The sequence below is a fragment of the Odocoileus virginianus genome, chromosome 17 (assembly GCF_023699985.2).
Source record: "Odocoileus virginianus isolate 20LAN1187 ecotype Illinois chromosome 17, Ovbor_1.2, whole genome shotgun sequence".
Lineage (NCBI taxonomy): Eukaryota > Metazoa > Chordata > Mammalia > Artiodactyla > Cervidae > Odocoileus > Odocoileus virginianus.
The window spans coordinates 44,935,805-44,953,437 of NC_069690.1; the positions used below are offsets into that span (position 1 = coordinate 44,935,805).

At 34.9% G+C, this 17,633-nt stretch overlaps 1 protein-coding gene and 1 non-coding gene across 3 annotated transcripts; one reads left to right on the top strand and one right to left on the bottom strand.

Annotated features, from left to right (window-relative positions):
* Window positions 1-2: 2 nt before the first annotated feature.
* TRNAC-GCA (transfer RNA cysteine (anticodon GCA)) lies at window positions 3-74 on the top strand. Its single transcript has one exon. It is a non-coding gene; the product is annotated as a tRNA-Cys (tRNA).
* A 911-nt stretch (window positions 75-985) lies between these two features.
* MEIOC (meiosis specific with coiled-coil domain) lies at window positions 986-15,416 on the bottom strand. 2 transcript variants are annotated; one of them, XM_020873413.2, is made up of 8 exons: window positions 15,308-15,416; window positions 14,576-14,710; window positions 11,706-11,863; window positions 9,626-9,730; window positions 6,881-8,753; window positions 6,257-6,391; window positions 3,217-3,397; window positions 986-2,735 (listed from the first exon to the last, which is right to left on the bottom strand). In XM_020873413.2, exons 1-8 carry the CDS (start codon window positions 15,311-15,313, stop codon window positions 2,506-2,508), a joined length of 2,823 nt encoding a protein of 940 aa, XP_020729072.2. In that variant the 5' UTR covers window positions 15,314-15,416; the 3' UTR covers window positions 986-2,505. The 2 variants fall into 2 exon arrangements, with proteins under 2 accessions (XP_020729072.2, XP_020729073.2); XM_020873414.2 differs by having other exon boundaries at window positions 15,248-15,415.
* Between the last annotated feature and the right edge of the window lie 2,217 nt (window positions 15,417-17,633).

Below are 17,633 nucleotides of genomic sequence, written 5' to 3' on the forward strand. Positions count from 1 at the left end.
TTTCCCTGGTGGCTCAGATGGTAAAGCGTCTGCCTGCAATGCGGGAGACCCAGGTTCGATCCCTGGGTTGGGAAGATCCCCTGGAGAAGGAAACGGCAACCCACTCCAGTACTCTTGCCTGGAAAATTCCATGGACGGAGGAGCCTGGTAGGCTACAGTCCATGGGGTCACAAAGAGTCAGACATGACTGGGCGACTTCACTCACTCACTCAAGGTTATCCACTTAACTCAGGTGCTAATAAACCTTTTATGTCTAAAACATTCAATATTGGAACAGGCAAATTTTAAACAACTGTGTTTTCTATGATATGATGGACATTTTAGGCCAAATTTGGAATTTCAGTCATTAATTCCCCAACCTTCTAAAACCTTACAGTACCAGACTATTCAAGTGGGAAAGACAGTGGTATAATTCAAGGTACCTAAATTTTCAACCACCTTTATAAAAAACTGCTTTTTCTATTAAAAATTGAGTATTCCAAATTCTTTTAGATTAGAAATGATGAGAGCATCAGTTTGATCAAACTAAATCTTGTTATAACTTTTAGAACACTTTCATAAGTTGTAATTCAGAAGTATATACATAAGAACCATCCATTAGAGGGTATTCAGTAGAAAGGGACAACCAACTAATTTGAGAGTTATCTGCAGCATGACTTGATTAACAAAATTTCAAATAATTGTTGTGTGTTTTTTTGTTAATAGTGTTTCATTTCTGACCACTGTATGTAAAAGTTTCCCTGGAAGTTTTATTATGGTTTTCCTGGATTAACACAAAGGCAGAACAAAAATTTCTTATTTGAAGGAGGTCAGGTTAAATCCAAGGAAATCTGAATGGTGTTGGTTTATTATCTACCAACATTTATTTTTGTGTTAATAATGAAGTTTAAAACTTAGCACCAATTCTTATCAGTTAAATGAAATTTAACTGGTTTTCTGAAAAATGACTCAATGTTAGAAACTAATACAAACTCATAAAAAAAACTATTTTCAACAAAGCAATTTATTTTTCTTGAGAGACTAAATTCAGTACAATATTTGTTTCCATAACATCCAACATGTCTTATATCAAACTTAACCACTTTCTATGCAGTGACTGTGGTGGGATGATCTATTTTATTTGCCTACCCTCAATGTAATTCATTTGGGTAGTTTTAAGGCATTTCAGTGATCAAAATGTTTCTCCCTACAGTTACTCCTGCATTCTCAATCAGTTTCTTCCGCACGTCATCTAAAGAAAATTTATGTGGTGTGATTACACTCTTTTTTTTTTTAATACCAGGATTTCTAAAACTAAGAAAAACACCAACATTTAAAACATTAGTGTTTCTAGTCAAGGGTGGTTCAATTAAATTTCATCAGTACATTATATTATAGTTTAACTCATGCTAGAAATGTTAAAACCCAAGATCTTCTGAGTCACATAATACCAACATTTCATATTACTGAATAAATTACTTGGGTTCCATACAAAGATATTAAGTGATGAGAAACAGAAAAAGCCAAGCTTTCAAGAGCTCTTTTAAAAAAATTCAGAAGCAAACTAATGAACACAACTACACAAAATATACACGAACCAATTGCAAACTAAACTAGTTAAAGATTAACCTTAAAAAAATACATTTTAGAACTTCGTGATACCCTCAAAAAGGCAGCAAACTAAGGGTATTAAAACAATAGTCATTATTTTAGTTATGCATCAAGTCTAAAATATCCAGGTAAAGGAAATGTTTTGTTTTTTGATTCAATTAAAATACTTTAAAACTGGAAATATTTAATAATTGATAGTGTAATTAAAATTTAAATAATATACACAAATGATTTGAACAGGTTTTATATTCAGTAACTTGCATGGTTTTTACACTGGCACTTTTATCACTAATTTAGGAGAATCAGATGCACTTCCCTCCAAATACTTAGGCACTAAGATTTCAAATTTATAAATATGGTAGTATTTTAAATATTAAAGTTGTACATGAATATTGGGTTCATCCTTCTTTCCTATGTTCCCTAGGTATTATCCAGTTTTGTAAGGAAAACATTCTTATATCACAATCAAAACTTGTTTTGGTTACTAGACTGTAGCCATAATTGGGTTACAGTCACTTAAGATTCATTATTTGGAATTATACTTACTAAGGCAGACCTAAATGAAACCTATCTTCTAGAAGAATTTCATATTTGCATTTCCCTGCACTGCAGAATGAGTTTCAGCAATATTTCAGCTGTTAGGAAAAATTTAAACTTGTTATCTTTGACTACCTGGGAATTCCTAGTTGCCCTAGAATAGTCAACTTTACGTTTGACTCACTTTCAACTACATCTGATTCATTCCAAATAGATTTTTAAATAGAAGTTAGACTTCATTAAGGTATTATTAACTTTAAATCTGAAAGACAATTAATGTAATGAAATTTTCAAGTTTGACAAGTTCATTAAAATTTTTTAGCATGTCTTGATACATTTACTTATCAGCTTTTTAATCTTCTTTCTGCTGCCATCTCCTTAATGTTTGTTTGCTTCACCTCTCTGGTTCATTGGATTGCTACTATTTAGGCTTTCATGGACTTTATCTTCACAGTTTACTATATCTTGTAAAGCCTTTTCTACATCTGTTTGGCCAGCTGTACTGGCTGTTTTTGGCAAGGTCATCTGCAGTGCACACCACAGGGTAGTACGTGCTTTCCGAGTAGCTACACACATCTCTTTAATTGCTGAAGCAAGCGCAAAAACATCTGTAAAAGAAACATTTGTGGTCAGTTCAAATTAAATATCATTTAAGTACTCCTTAACTTTTATAAAACCCAGTCTGTGCTACTAAATGATCAAACATTAATTTTTATAAAAGAAAGATGGCTATTGACTGAGCTAATCAAAGTACTTAATATTTAAAAGTGTTATACCTTAAATATAAATACTTATGTAAAAAAAAGTGTTATACTTCTATTTTATTTCTGACTTGTATGACCATGACTATGCTTTGGGTAGAAAACACACTTTGACAGAGTTATTACAATTAAATGGGTAAAATTAGCAAAATAGATAAAAGTATTTTCATTTTCACTTTTGGAGTACATTATGTAGGCACCATTTAACAATTTATTCTTTAGATAAGTGTAAATGTTAGAAATTCAACCATTTTAACTTCAGAATCTGATTTTTTTAACATTCAAATTAACTCTGCCTTATCAAAAGGATATGCATTAATGTTTGTACCTCTGTCATCTTGGCATCTGGGAACTCCTTGCCTTTGCCGATTTGAAGCATTAACAATTTCATCCTTTCTACGTGACTGTACAATGTGAATGGACTCCAAGTGTCTATCAAGAGCTGTAGAGATATTGGCATGAAGGGGAGAGCTTCGAAGACGTTCCATTTTGCCCAGTAGAGTCACAACCTGAGGGAAACATTTTAAATTTTGATGAGGCATTTAACTACATTGCCCTGTCATTAACTTAAATCTTCAATGAAGCAGAATAGAGATGAGAGGAATAATGTTCATTCAGTAATAAGTAAATGCTTAGGCTTCCCTCATAGCTCAGTTGGTAAACAATCTGCCTGCAATGCAGGAGCCCCCCGCTCCATCCCTGGGTTGGGAAGATCCCCTGGAGAAGGGAAAGGCTACCCATCCCATTCTGGCTTGGAAAATCCCATGGACTGTATGGTCCATAAGGTTGCAAGGAGTTGGACACGACTGAGCAACTTTCACTTCACTAGCTTACTATATCCTGACACCATGCTGGGGGAAACAAAGATGAAAGGTCCGTCTTTTGCACTTATGTTAATTCTAGACGGTTTAAAAGTAGTCAATTACTGAGAATAAGCAACAATGAAAAAGTCAAACATTCAAATATATCCATATTATTAATAGTAAGTGCAAATATAAAATCTGACATTCTTTTTGGTAAACAGAATAGCCTGCCAAAAGAGCATTATTAGGAGTTACTGTAGTTAAAAGAAAAAAACTGAGCTAAAAAGGGTTAATCAATCTCTAGATCTGATTAATCTTGACCTCAACAATTCCCTTCTGGGCCTTCAATGTTCTCCCTTTTGGAAGTCAGAAATAATATTGGCTAGTGTTAGTTTTAAGGAGTCCATAATCCAGAAAATACTGACTTAAATTTATGCTGAAGTAACAAAATAAATCCTATATGTGTCAAAATTGCTAGGGAAAATTAGGAGGTCTTAATCTTTTGGTGGTAGAAGAATCTTCTGGTTAATTAAGCTTAAAAAAGGGCACTATATATCTTAGATCTGTAAGGGGAGTATGTTTCATAGCTGTATATGCCTAAAATTTCAAATTCTAAACTTGGAAGAAGTAAGGAAGGAGAACTTTAGAGTAGATAGGATTTGAACATCTAATAAATACAGTGACTGCCTTTGGGAGCCAAATGATTTAAAACTCATATAATTCAGTAACTGGAAAGAGCAGAAAAATACCTCTCAATTAATAAGCACCTGAATGAATGCCTCTAACCTCACACTCCTACCAAATTTCTTTGGTATAAGTCAATGCCAGTTCAAGCCCATGGAGAAAACACAAGAGTACAGGTATTAAATATTTTCCTACCCCCCCCCCCCCCCCGCCAAAATAAATAAATAAATAAATAAATATTTTCCTCCCAACTGTACAACCAGCCAGTTCTTGAGGGGGAAAATAAGACAACACAAGAAAAAAATACCACAGTGAACTACAAATTATATATTTTTAAAATAAGATAGTCATTTTGAATAAGTGTAAAGAAAAAATTTACACAAGTGATTTTTAATAAACTTAAAAGATTTTTTTCAGAATTCTATAAAACCAGCAAACTAGAAGTAGTACACATAAAAATATTTTTGCCTTTTGTATATTACTAGTCTAATGTTGCTAAATATAAACAAAATTACAACAGCTATAAATATGCTAAACTAGGGTGAAGCCTAAGTAAGGCTGAAAAAAGTATATTTCTTAACACATTAGCAATTCTTTGATTTATTGCCTAGAAATGCATTACTGAGAAAAATTTTAACTTGGGAGTTTAAAAAAAAAAGACATAAGTTTTTATAACATTTGGCTATATCTGACCACACCACTGATAAATTCCATTGTACAAATTTATGAATTTGATTAAAAATTACAACTGATCAAAGCTGAAAGCTAGGTAAAAATCAATATTTTTCCATTGAAGTATTTCATGTCTGTATTTTAAAGACAGCATGGTATAGGTAAGAAACCAATGATCAATAAAATAAAGACTCTATTGTGCTGATTTTTTCTAATTCCTTAAATGGCTTTTATTCAATCATAGATGCAATCTGTTTCACTGCATGCCTTTTCCTAGGAATTGTTATCAGATTTTACTTGGAAAACAGAAGTTTTAAAAAATTATTTTGTTTATTTATTTGGCTGCACTAGGTCATAGTTGCAGCACTCAGCATATTGAATCTTCAGAGCAGCATGAGAACTCTTAGTTGCAGCATGTGAGATCTAGCTCCCTGACCAGGGATGGAACCAGGACCCCCTACATTGGGAACATGGATTCTTAGCCACTGGATCACAGGGAAGTACCAGAAAATAGAAGTTTTTAAAAGAGGAAGGTGAGAAAGAAAAAACTACCCTATTCTATTACAGTTGCTTAGAAAATTCTGAAATTACAAAGGAGATAATAGGAAAATAATTTTTAATTAACATCAAGATTCTTTACATTTGATCTGAAGTGATATACTACTTTTCCAAAATAAGGCTATTTTATAAAATTATGCATATACTTAAATACTTCAGTTTATTAGTAATTAATACATTGCTAGATATACTTAATGTTTGTTAAATAACTCAAGAGAACAGGGTCAAGAAAATGAAATAGGTAATTTCCTATTAATGTACTACCTTGTATAATATAAGCAAAGCTTTTTCGTGAAGCTAGAAAACAAATGTTTGTGATTAAGAAATGGGACTTTTCCTATAAATAATATTCAAAATGGTTTTTGCTTAAAAATTTTTTTTTCTTTTGTGGATTAGTTCCATTGCTAATCTGGATTTCTTGAAGAGGAATCTCTGAGATTACTAAACTTACTATTTTAATGACTGAGTGGGGCTATTTTCCCTTTCTGAAATAACTAATAGTTCTAGGTCCAAACATGGGAAAGAATACATTTCAGAGAGTTACACATAAATGTGATATAAGAATCCTTCAGAACTCTAACTTGCTAAGGCACTTAAAAATTTTATCAAACAGTTAAAAAAAATCTGCTATTAGATATTTTCACAGCTTACTCTGGCTTGTTCTCGAAGTTCATCCACAATTAACCGATCAACTCTAGATGGGTTGGAGGTCAGCCGTGGAATTGGAGTATTGTTAGTACTGGACACTTTTTTCCCTGGATAATTCTTCGCAAGGGCCAATTCAGTCTGTAAAAAAATTATATAACTTTTAGATACTAAATTTTCTAAATATTACTCAATCATGAATAATATTTCTTATGGGCCTAAAAAGAAAATTGAAAATTTCTCCTTTAGATAAAAATTGTTTTGGTATCAAAAGGCAATAAATATAAACCACAATACCATGTACTTTTCTGTCACACTTAATGCATAAAATACCTGAACACTCCAAGAGTTTAATACTTAGAAAATTCAAATAAATAAACTTTCAACCCATTAAGGAAAAAGTCTACCTAACAGGCAAATAAACTTAAAAAAATTTTTAAGCCCCAAGCATTTTTAGTCTCTTTAAGTCACCTAATTAATTCTGTATAGTCATGGACTTAACAAATACTACACATTATAGAATTCAACTTAAAAATAAGTACTCTTTCTTAAACTACACTAGGGTAAACAAAATGAAAATAGGCAAAGGGGATATACTAAGTTATGCCTAAATGGACAGTTTTGTATTACCTTTTTTCTCTCCTTTTCTAATGCTCTCCATTGTTCATAGCACTCTTCTAGACGAATATGAAGTTCACTGGCTGGTCCACTGCGGGTTTTAATTGGTCTTTGAAATCCAAAAGTTGGCACGAAACCAGAAAAGGAATTATCACCATACATCATATCATTAAAATATGGGTATAAATGGCTTAAGTCATCATAAGAAAACAAATCATATGAATCCAACAGTGGAACAACTGAATGGCCAAATGGATGAGTGGATCTTAGTGGAAACCCACTTGAACCAAGTTGTTGAAAACTCTGATTATGCCTTAAATCTCCCATCATATAATTATTAGAAAAACATGACGCCTGTGTGCGATTCACACGGCTATTAACATTGCTGTCTCCACTTCCTTGTCTGTGGCTATTAAAATGACCCTGTGACTCCAACAGATCTTGATATGTATTTTGAGATAAGCCATCTAAATGCTTTGGCCCTTCCTCAGGATCATAATGTCCACTTTGGGGCTTAGCTTGAAAATTATGTTTGTTTACATTTTCAATGATCCCATACTGCTGAGCTGAATAGTTATCACAAAATCCATTTGGCTGCTTTATTTTTTTATCGGTAACAGATTCAAAGAGATTTTCTTCTCCAGTCTTTGTCAGTCCTTCCATGTGATTGACAGATTGGATTCTTTCTGCACCATTGTAACCAAAATCAAAACTAGAAAATGCTGAAGGGTTTTCTTGGCAATACTTCTGAAATAAATTGCTATTTGGGGTTAAATTTGTAGATGATAGTTGGGGGAAATCTGAAGACTGGTTGGAACCTTTTGAAGCTGCACTTAAATGAGAATTTAATTTCATCAAGTTACCTTGATTTCGATAAAGAATAGGAGTGTTATTTTTTGTTTGGACATTCATCCATGTTGGTCTGTTTAAGTTGATACCTCCTGAAGATGTTGCTGAATTTGCTAGTAAATTCACTGATTTAAAATACTCAGAATTTGGGGGGTCAGGTTTAGTAAACTGTTGTTTTTCTGTGACATTAGCAAAATCATTATTAGCTGGACAAGTTGTATGAGGTTTTAGTCCATATTCTGATTTTAAGCCAAAATCAGCAGTAAATGCTGCTTCCTTTCCAAACTGTTTTTCTGTCAGATGTGGTGTAGTTTTTGGAAATGTGAAATTCTGCTGGTCAGGTATTGTCTCCTCCATTTTTTTCTGATTTGTTGGTTTTACCTGAAATAACTTGGTGTAGGTGTCTGCTTCTACAGTTGGTGCTTCAGGTGTGGCACTAGCTAATTTTTTACTATCTTGGACACTAAAATTCAAACACTTACTCAGCTTAGCCTTATTAGGATGAGCATATTCTGGGTATCTACAATAATCTGGATTTTCACTGTACCTATTAAATTGGGAAAGAAATATCTCTGCCCTCTTTTGCTGTAATGGTGCTTCAAGACCTTTAGCACATATTTTCTCTCTTCCATAAGAGTAAGTATCAACTCCTGATTCTTTCATGATGTCAGACAGACCAGTTTGTGGTGTAAAACAATTTTTGATAAATGGATATTCTTGAAATGCTGTCTTAGCTGTATCATTTGTCTGAATATTGTAACAGTTAGAATGATCACTTCGTGAGGGGTACATCCATTGTTCTTCAAGGTCTAAACCAGTGAATCCATGATAAAGTTCATCTATTTTTTGTTGTGGTATGAGATTACTGTTATGCAGGTACTGCTTTTCCACTGCTGACACAGATTCACCAGTATAAAAAGCTTGCTGAGAGATGGCTGTATCTACTGGCCTTTTGGTTTCTGTTAAGAGGTCATGGTGATCTGCAAATCTGCTTGTGTTCATTGGCCAAACTGACTTTAAATTGGAGGAACAGGTCCTAGAACAAGCAAATATATTTAATTACAATTCAGATTTTAAAAGTCTTTATTTCCTTAGTGGAGAAGGGAGGAAAGGCTTTCAAAACATTTATATTGCCCCATTCACTATTCTCTAATCCTTTCCAACTTTGGCTTATAAGCTGCCATTACATCCAAATAACTTTCTGTCACTTAAAATGTGCTATATGCTGCATAAATACACATTTTAGTCTTAATATGTCTTCAGTATACTTTTTGAGGAGACACAAACTAAAGCCTGAGGCTGGTGATTGCATAGTCTTATATGAACGGTTTACATATAGTAAGTAGAAACCAGATAAGTTTTTTCTTACATTATTATATAAGGTTAATACAAAAGTATTGTTGACCACAATTTTTGTAATTAAAAAAGATGTACTCTCATTGAAATGAAAACATTTTCATTGGTTAGATGTATGCTACATATTTCCCTATTTATGAAATAGGGAATCTGGATAATATGGCTTTTACACTCAAGTAAAACAATTAATGCGTACTTTAAAAGTTTTTACTATATGAATAAAATCCATACATATTTCTACTGAGAAGCAATGATAGTTTTATTTTTGGAGGTATAGAATTTATACTCTTTAAGCCAAATTTTAGCTCATGAACTCAAGGGAAATAGCTTTGAATTATGGAAAAATGATTTTTCAAATGAAAGTTCTTAATAGCAAATTAAACTTTCAATTGTATGGCAAGCACCTCAGGAAAATCAAGGCTCCTAGAAACAAATATCTGAATTATGATGTCGAATGTCAGATGATCCTCTCTTAAAAATAAAAGTTAAAGACCTAGTACCTGGGAATTCAAAAGTTTATTACACACTTTATAGGTTATATAATATACTAACCCCTCAGCAAAGTATGGCTGTGATTTATCTTGTTCTTCCAAAATGTTAGACACAAGTCCATATAAGTCTGTTTCACTACCGTAGTCATTTCTTTCTGTTTGAATCCTAAAAATAAATGAATATCACATGTAAATTATTTTGCTCATATTGAAACATAATATATTGATTTCTTTTTCCAGACTTATTCTGACTTATTTTTCTATAAAATATCTGGATTAACTCTATACCTTCATTTCAACTAAAGAGGGAATAGGAACTCAAGAATATTTTCCACTTTAGCATAGTGTTTATCCTACATAAATATTTCTCCTTCATTCCAAATCTTATGTCTAGTTCTCAATGAATGCTTACCTCTTATTTCTCCAAAACGCATGCTATTCATTTTAGGTGACCAAGATATAAATCTCTAATCTATGATGTTATAGACATGATTGGTACCATGGCTGCTTCTGAAAGCATGTCTAGTCCTGTTATACATCATTACATGGACACTTGCTAAGTTTTTTCATTCGTGATTTGAAAACCATATGAACCTGCTACTCTATTTTTGTGACTCTTATACTAAAAGTTGGATTAAAAGTACAGTGATATGGTCATCCTAAATATCACAAGAATGCAGCAGTTGTCCCTTAACTGTAAAAGATTTGGGGGCTATCCCTAAGTCTTTGCCAAAGAAGTGACTGGTGCTCCATCTAGATCAAATCCTACCTAGTGACCAACACTATCTAAACAAAACAAAATGTAAAAAACAACAATGATATGGATGTACTGGTCCCTTTTTACCTCTATGGATTTTGGGTAATTTGTTCCTAGAAGTAATATGTTGTTTTTAAATTGTAACTTCTTGTTTTTTAATATTTTATGTCTAACATTTCATAGTGTTAGGACATTTCAGAAATAAAAATACCTTATACTTGCGTAACATTCAAATATTTCATTGATCTTCATAAAAAAGGAAAGGTACAGTATCAGTAATCACTAAACTGAATAAACAATCATGATATTAAAAAACTTGAACTTTGCAAAGGTTTATCATTTGCCATGCTTTACTATGTACTTGTTCAATAAATGGTCTACCTACAAGTCTAATACTTTTCCCACTACATCTTGTTATTTCAAAAAGATTTGATATAAACTTTTTGTATAATAATGTTAGCATATATCTAGAAAAATATTCAATGTAATATATACCAAACTGTTAATAGTTTTTACTGGAAGGTAGAAAGGCAGGGTAAAGGTAAACTTCTGCTTGCCTTTATGTATTTCTATAAAGTCTGAAGTTTTTCAATGAACATATATTAACTAAAAAAAATGCTTTTTTTGTGTGGAGTTATGTAGTCTACCTAATAAAATCTATTTTAGAGAACTTAAAACTAATTTCTAAATTTTAACACTTAATTAGTAGATTTTAAAAATAATTATTTCCTAGTAAAGACACATCAGTCTCTTTTAACTGTTCCCTTATTATAATTAATATAAAGGTAGTGTCACTCCTTTAAGCTTCTCTTTGCAATAAGCTCCCATAATATTTTATACTTCTTCCTTTAGACCTTACCTTGCAGTACCAGGCACTTGCAGTGCCTGGCAAGTTATCATAATCATCACCATTACTGTAAGATCTATAAAGGCAGGAATAATATTTGCCATGTTAATTCTAATATCCCCAATATGAGAGAATCTGACATAGAGTTAGCCCTCATTATTAGTGGAACTGAATAGAAAATAAGTATTTTACATTTGATAAAATCCTGTTTGTTGTATACTTGTAAGGCAAGAATTACTGAAAATTTAGAACTGGATTAAAAAATAGATTGAAAAATTATAACTCATTTATATGCTATCTTTAGAAAGAGGAACTTAAGATGTACTCAGGATTGCTTCTAATTAATGAAATAAAGTAGCAATAAAAAATTATAGACACATAACTTTTATGATTTCCTAGAAGTCTGATTAAACAAAATTACAATGTCATAACATAAAAATACTGATATAGGGAACAAAGAGCTAATACAACTAGGTCCCACATACTCAAACTTAAGAACACTTTGTTTAGCCTGAGAAATCTAATTTATTAATTTACCTGTTCTTTACATTGATCTGAGAATTAGAGGGCTGTTTAATATCATCTCCATATGTAGACCATGGTGCATAGAAAAGTGAAGAATCTACAGAACTTGCATATTCCGTTGATGAAGAAAGTGGAGCACAGGTCTGCCTTAGGTCAACACTATCTTCATTCTGAAATTTTAAAGGCATGTTTGTATATCAGATACAATCAAAACTACATTTATTACAGAATATTAGTGAAATAATAAGAAATCTGAGGAAATAATACATGTGTAAAAGTTGGGAGACAAATCTAGACTTAGCCACTTAAGCTTACTTTAACAGTAGGAGTTGGCAATTTTTTTCTATAAAGTGTCAGATAATAAATATTTTATGGTTTACTGTGTTAAGGTCTCTGTTGAAACTCCTAGCACCAAAGCAACTATAGACAATGTGTAAATTAGAGGCTGTGGCTATTTCAATAAAATTTTGTTTACAAAAACAGCCACTGAGCAGATCTGGCCCCTGTCCAATAGCTGTTGCTTATCCCTGAGAAAGGACACGAACACCTATAATTATTGCTGTTTTAATGTTTTGAACAGATGAGCACTATGTGGATCATAGCTGTGTTATTTTTAGTATTATTTTTAATAAATCATTTACAAAATTCAGTCTTAATACCCCCAATCTGTGAAAAACAAGTGAATGTACATTTACATTGAATTTTCAAAGAAATTCCACACAGTGTATTCAGTCACCTTATGACATGGATATTCTCTGTATTTTAAAAATGAGAAAATGGGTGTTTTATAATGGGTTTAAAAATGAGGCTACAAATTATTGAGCTACGAGGTCACAAAACTAAAACCCAACTCAAGGCCATCTTACTCCTACACTAGGGCCTTTGAAAACAATATCTTTAATTTTCAGTTTAGTTTATTTCCAAGAGGAAGTATAAAAATGAGACAATACAAAAAATATTTTATCTTAAGAAATTTAAAGATATTATAGTTAGAAGAAAAAAATGAGTTCATTTTTTTTCTTTATACTTCTATAATGAATTTTGAGTAAATAAGGTAAAAGGTTTGAGTTTTAAGATTTTAATGAATTATTTGAAGTCCTGTCTCCTTCCAAAAAAGGGATTCAAGTACAATGACAATACTGCACCTCAAATTTTAAATACTTAAAATAGTCTGAAAATACAGATTCACAATTTTTAACTCTCCAAATAAGGAGCTACTAAAACCCGAGATGTAATAGCTATAAATATCCAGACATAAACAAGTAGAAAACGTTATTTTCTTATAAATATAGAAGGTACATAATCCTGGTTAAAAATATTTTCTAATTGCTTTTATTCTCAATCAAAATTGATGTGAAAAGAGATGAAACATGTTTAGATCAAAATATTCCTAAATTTTTGTTCTTCATGGACATGATAACTGAAAAATAACATTTTAAACATTCACTTGAGTTTATACCAATAATATATGAAAATTAGTATCATCTAATCATAAATCTTTACAAATATCAAACATTTTATAGCCATTTGGTTAAATTCTAGTTATGAATTCTATTTGAAACCTACATATTATAATTTTCTTGTTTATAGCTTATTATTTTGCTGACTATTCTGAAGTTGGAGAAACTGAGGCACAGAAGAGATTTTGCTAAAAGTACCACTAAAAACTGTCTTTCCAAAATTTCTGTTAGTTGGCAGTAACTTTTACAAAGACTGTTATGGTTAGAACCTTTCATAATTTTATTCCTTCAGTTCTGAAGTTTTTATGACAGGCCCAACCTAACTCTCTCTTAGGTGTGAAGTATCCAAAGTGATACAAATAATTGTTCATCTTTTTGAAAGGGTTGCTTATACAAAATGAGCATTTTCAGATTATATAATATCAAATGAGGTATACAGTATTTGAAACAAAATATATTGAGAAAGTATTATTTCAAGTATACTTTATATTTTAAATATTTGAGTATTAGAAAAATTAAATCCTTTAAAAAAATTGATTTAAATTTAATATTCTAGGATAAAACAAGCAACTAAAGTAATGTGGTGGCTATCTAGATCCTTTTCAGTCAAAACATTTCTGGAAGTTAAATATGTGAATGCTTAGGGTTGGTACACTAATTAGTCTAGCTAATTGCAAAATGTCTCACTTTATTCTTGCTATGCTTAATCAACTGAATTAAATCCAAGTAAATTTTAGTAGTCAGGTAAACATTGTAGAGAGCAATGGAATGCTGGTCTTTGCAGTGAAAAGACCTGGAGTCAACTTGGGTTTTGTCACTTACAGCACAAGTCAAATTCTTTGGGCCTCAGTTTCTCAATCTGTACAATGGGTATAATACTATACAAGGCTGTCGTGTGAATTAAATAAAATTATTTATTCCAGGACACTGTTATAATTCAAAATATATCAATATCAACAGTGATGTGCTGGTTAAATAATTTCAAATGAAAATGACATATTATCCTAAGCTAATTTAACACGATTAACAAAACTAAATGTTTTAGGTGAGGTAAAAGGTACCACATCATCTAAGACATTGTTAGAGCCCGAGAATAAAAAAGTATAGAAAAATTTCCCCTTTAAATGATCAAACGTATGTTTGCACCGACTTCCAATAAATGCTGGAAGGGAAAATTATCTTACGGTCTGAGCAAATACGGATTTTCTTACATTTCTGTCATCATGTCACGCTGAGGACAGGGCAAAAGCAAGAATCAATGAAAAATCTATTCCTTAATTTGCTTTCAAAACCAGTTGGTATTAAAATATTGCCTGGTCCTAAACGTGGAGCAATTTAAACGCCAACGTGAATGGGCAGGGCGTAGGGTTGGATATGAAGGAGAATAAATCCTCTAACAAAGGGCAGAGTGGAGAAACGGACCTGAGATTTGTAGCAATCATAGAAGGAAGGGGAGCCCGTCAGCATGACGTTGTTGAAGACATCTGTTAGTCGACTGCTGGCGTCCGCACTGAGGTTCCAGCAGCGATTCGCACCTCCACGGAACGCGACTTTCGGCTGCACGAAACGGGGATAGGAAACAGGAGAGACATGTCACGCAGGGCAGAGCCGGACCGATACGGCCGACGACGGCTTCTACGGTTCTACGTCGGCTGTGCGCCTAACTCCACACGGAATCCGTTCCCAGAACACTCATTTGGGGACCCCGCGCTTCCGCCCCCGGGGTTCCCTCTCCTTTTTCCGGCCGGACCCCGACGGGCCCTCCCTGTCGGCCTCCGCCTCAGCGCCGCCGCGGCCCGACGTTGGAGAGGCAGCGATAGCCTGCACGTCGCGGTCAGTCACCTGCTCCGCCTCGCCGCCAGTTTTGTCAGCCCGCGGCGCGTCCCTAAGCCCTGACCCCATCGGCCGCCGAGCCCCAGGCTCACCCCGCGGCTCAGCCCGGGCGCCCCCTCGGGGCTCCTCTCCTGCGACCCGGCCTCTCCAGCCCGGCCGCTTCAGAGACACGCGTCCGGGGACGCGCCCGTTGTCTCTCCTCACGGTCGCCGTCCTCCTAGCCCGGCCGCCACCGAGACCCCGACAGTCCCCGCCAGTTACCTCAAGTCCCTCCCTCAGGCCTGCGGGGTGAGGGGGCGTGCGGGGGTCTCCGCAGCTCACCTCCATGGGCCTCCCAGCCCCTCCTGGACTAGGCACAGCTCCTGGGGTACGGGGATGAGGGGGGGGGCGTCGAGGCCCAGCTCCCTCAACCCGCACCCCGCCGCTGCTGCCTCCGCCCGGGGCGCTGCCTGGAGCCGGTCTGTGGGTGCGGGGGCAGGAGCTGGGAGAGAGAGGCCGTTACATTGCCCACTAGGGGCTCGCGACCCGGCACGCGACCCGGCACGGGCCCGCCCCGCCCCCTCCTGGGAGGCCCGTCTCCGGCTTCGCACCCCTCATTGGCCCGCTGCCCGGCCAATGGGCGGCGTCCTCCGAGACCTGTTACCCACTAGAGACAAGGCCAAGAACCAGCCGTTAAGGCGACCTCGCTCTCTCAGCGTTTCTGAGCCTTTCCCGCTCAAAGTGAAGTGTTTGGGATTGGCCCAGTCTGTCAAGCACCCGCCTGATGATTGGCTAGTAGAGCAGCTGAGGGGCGGGGCGTGGAAGGAGGATTAGGAGCTCGGGCCTACCAGGTGGGAGAAGTGATGGAAGTGGTCAGGAAGATTTGAGAAGTCGCTCAGCAACCGGCGGATAATCCTAAACTTACCGGCTGTTCGCCTTGCTCCAACATTTCCTTTTGCCCCTGGTCCTGCCCCTAACTCCCAGAATCCTTTGGAGCAACCTCAGAGAATGATAGACTTGGGCTCGTTTACGGAGCGTGAGGAACCCGTTAAGGAGTTGGGGGTTGTTGGAAAAGTCCCTTCTAAGAAGGAAGAGAGCTGTTCTCTGTCCTAGGCCCTACGCTTCGATGGGGGTGAAGGCATTTTGATGCTTATGGAACCCCTGAACAAATTTCACTCTGACCTGTACCAAATAAACCGTTCACATAGATGGTCCCATTCGAGGATGTGATATCTCAAGGTTTTGTCCCCAGAAAATGCTAAACAATTTTGTGTGCATTGAAATATTGAAGATGATCAAAGTAAGCACAGTTACCACCTTTAGGGCATGTATATTTAAAATCAAAATTTGAGAAGCAATAAAGTGGAAGGTGTTTTTTTTAACTCAAGCATAAATGGAAATAGGATAGGGGGACATGTCTTTTTGGCCCATATTGCCCTGATGGTTATTTTGAATCCCAACTCAGCTTTGAGTTAAGAAAGCTTGTTAGTTGACCTGGCTGTACCAATTCATTGTATTTATTTCCCTACCTCACCCTTAAAGTTGCTAACCTGGAGTTTACTCCCTCCTTACATTTAGAGCATACTGTTTTGTCTTTCTCCCATAACACCCAGAATGATTTTGCAAAACTGTGAATCCTCTTATATATCTTTTTTTTTTTTTTTTTACCCTGCAAGTAATTTTTTTTTTTTTACCCTGCAAGTAATCTTTTTTTTTTACCCTGCAAGTAATTTTTTTTTTTTACCCTGCAAGTAATTTTTTTTTATTTTTTTTTATATCTTTTTTATTGTAATAAGATAGACATAAGATTTGCCATTTTAAGCACCTTTGAATGTTTAATTCAATGACATTATACTCAATGTTATGCAACCATCACCACTATCCATATCTAGAAATATTTCATTTTCCCAAACAAATTTTGTACCCAATAAAAGACATAACTCCCATTTCCCCTTCCTTCCACTCTCTGGGAACCACTGTTCTACTTTATGTTACTGTGAACTCACCTATTCTAGTTACTTCATATAAGTGGAATCATATAATATTGGTCCTTTCGTGACTCATTTCATTAGCACAATATCAAGATTCATGTTGTGCGTGTCAGAACTTCACTCCATTTTATGGCTGAATAATATTAATCAATTGATGGATACTGGCTCGTGTTCACCTTTTTTTTGTAATGAAGAATGGTGTAAAGAGCATTAGTGTACAAATGTCTATTTGATTTCCCTTTTCAATTCTTTTGGATATACGTTTAAGAGTGGAGTTGCTGTCATATGGTAATTCCATTCAACATTTTCCACACCAAACTATCCTACTGAAGCTGCACCATTTTGCACCCCCAGAGCAATACACATGGGTTCCAGTTTATTTACATCCTTGCCAACAGTTGTTATTTTTCCTTCCGTTTTTTTAAATAGCCTTTCAAGAAGTTGTGATATGGTATATCACTGTGGTTTTGATTTTCATTTCCCTTATGACTAATGATGTTAAGCATCTTTTCATGTGCTTATTGACCATTTGTGTATGTTCTTTGGAAAAATATTTATTTAAATCCTTTACTTATTTGTTTGAGATTGTATTATTTAGTATTGATATGGTTTGTTTTGGAAATGAAGGTTACAGGAAAATGGAACACTCCATTGAACTCAAGTGAATACATTAGAAA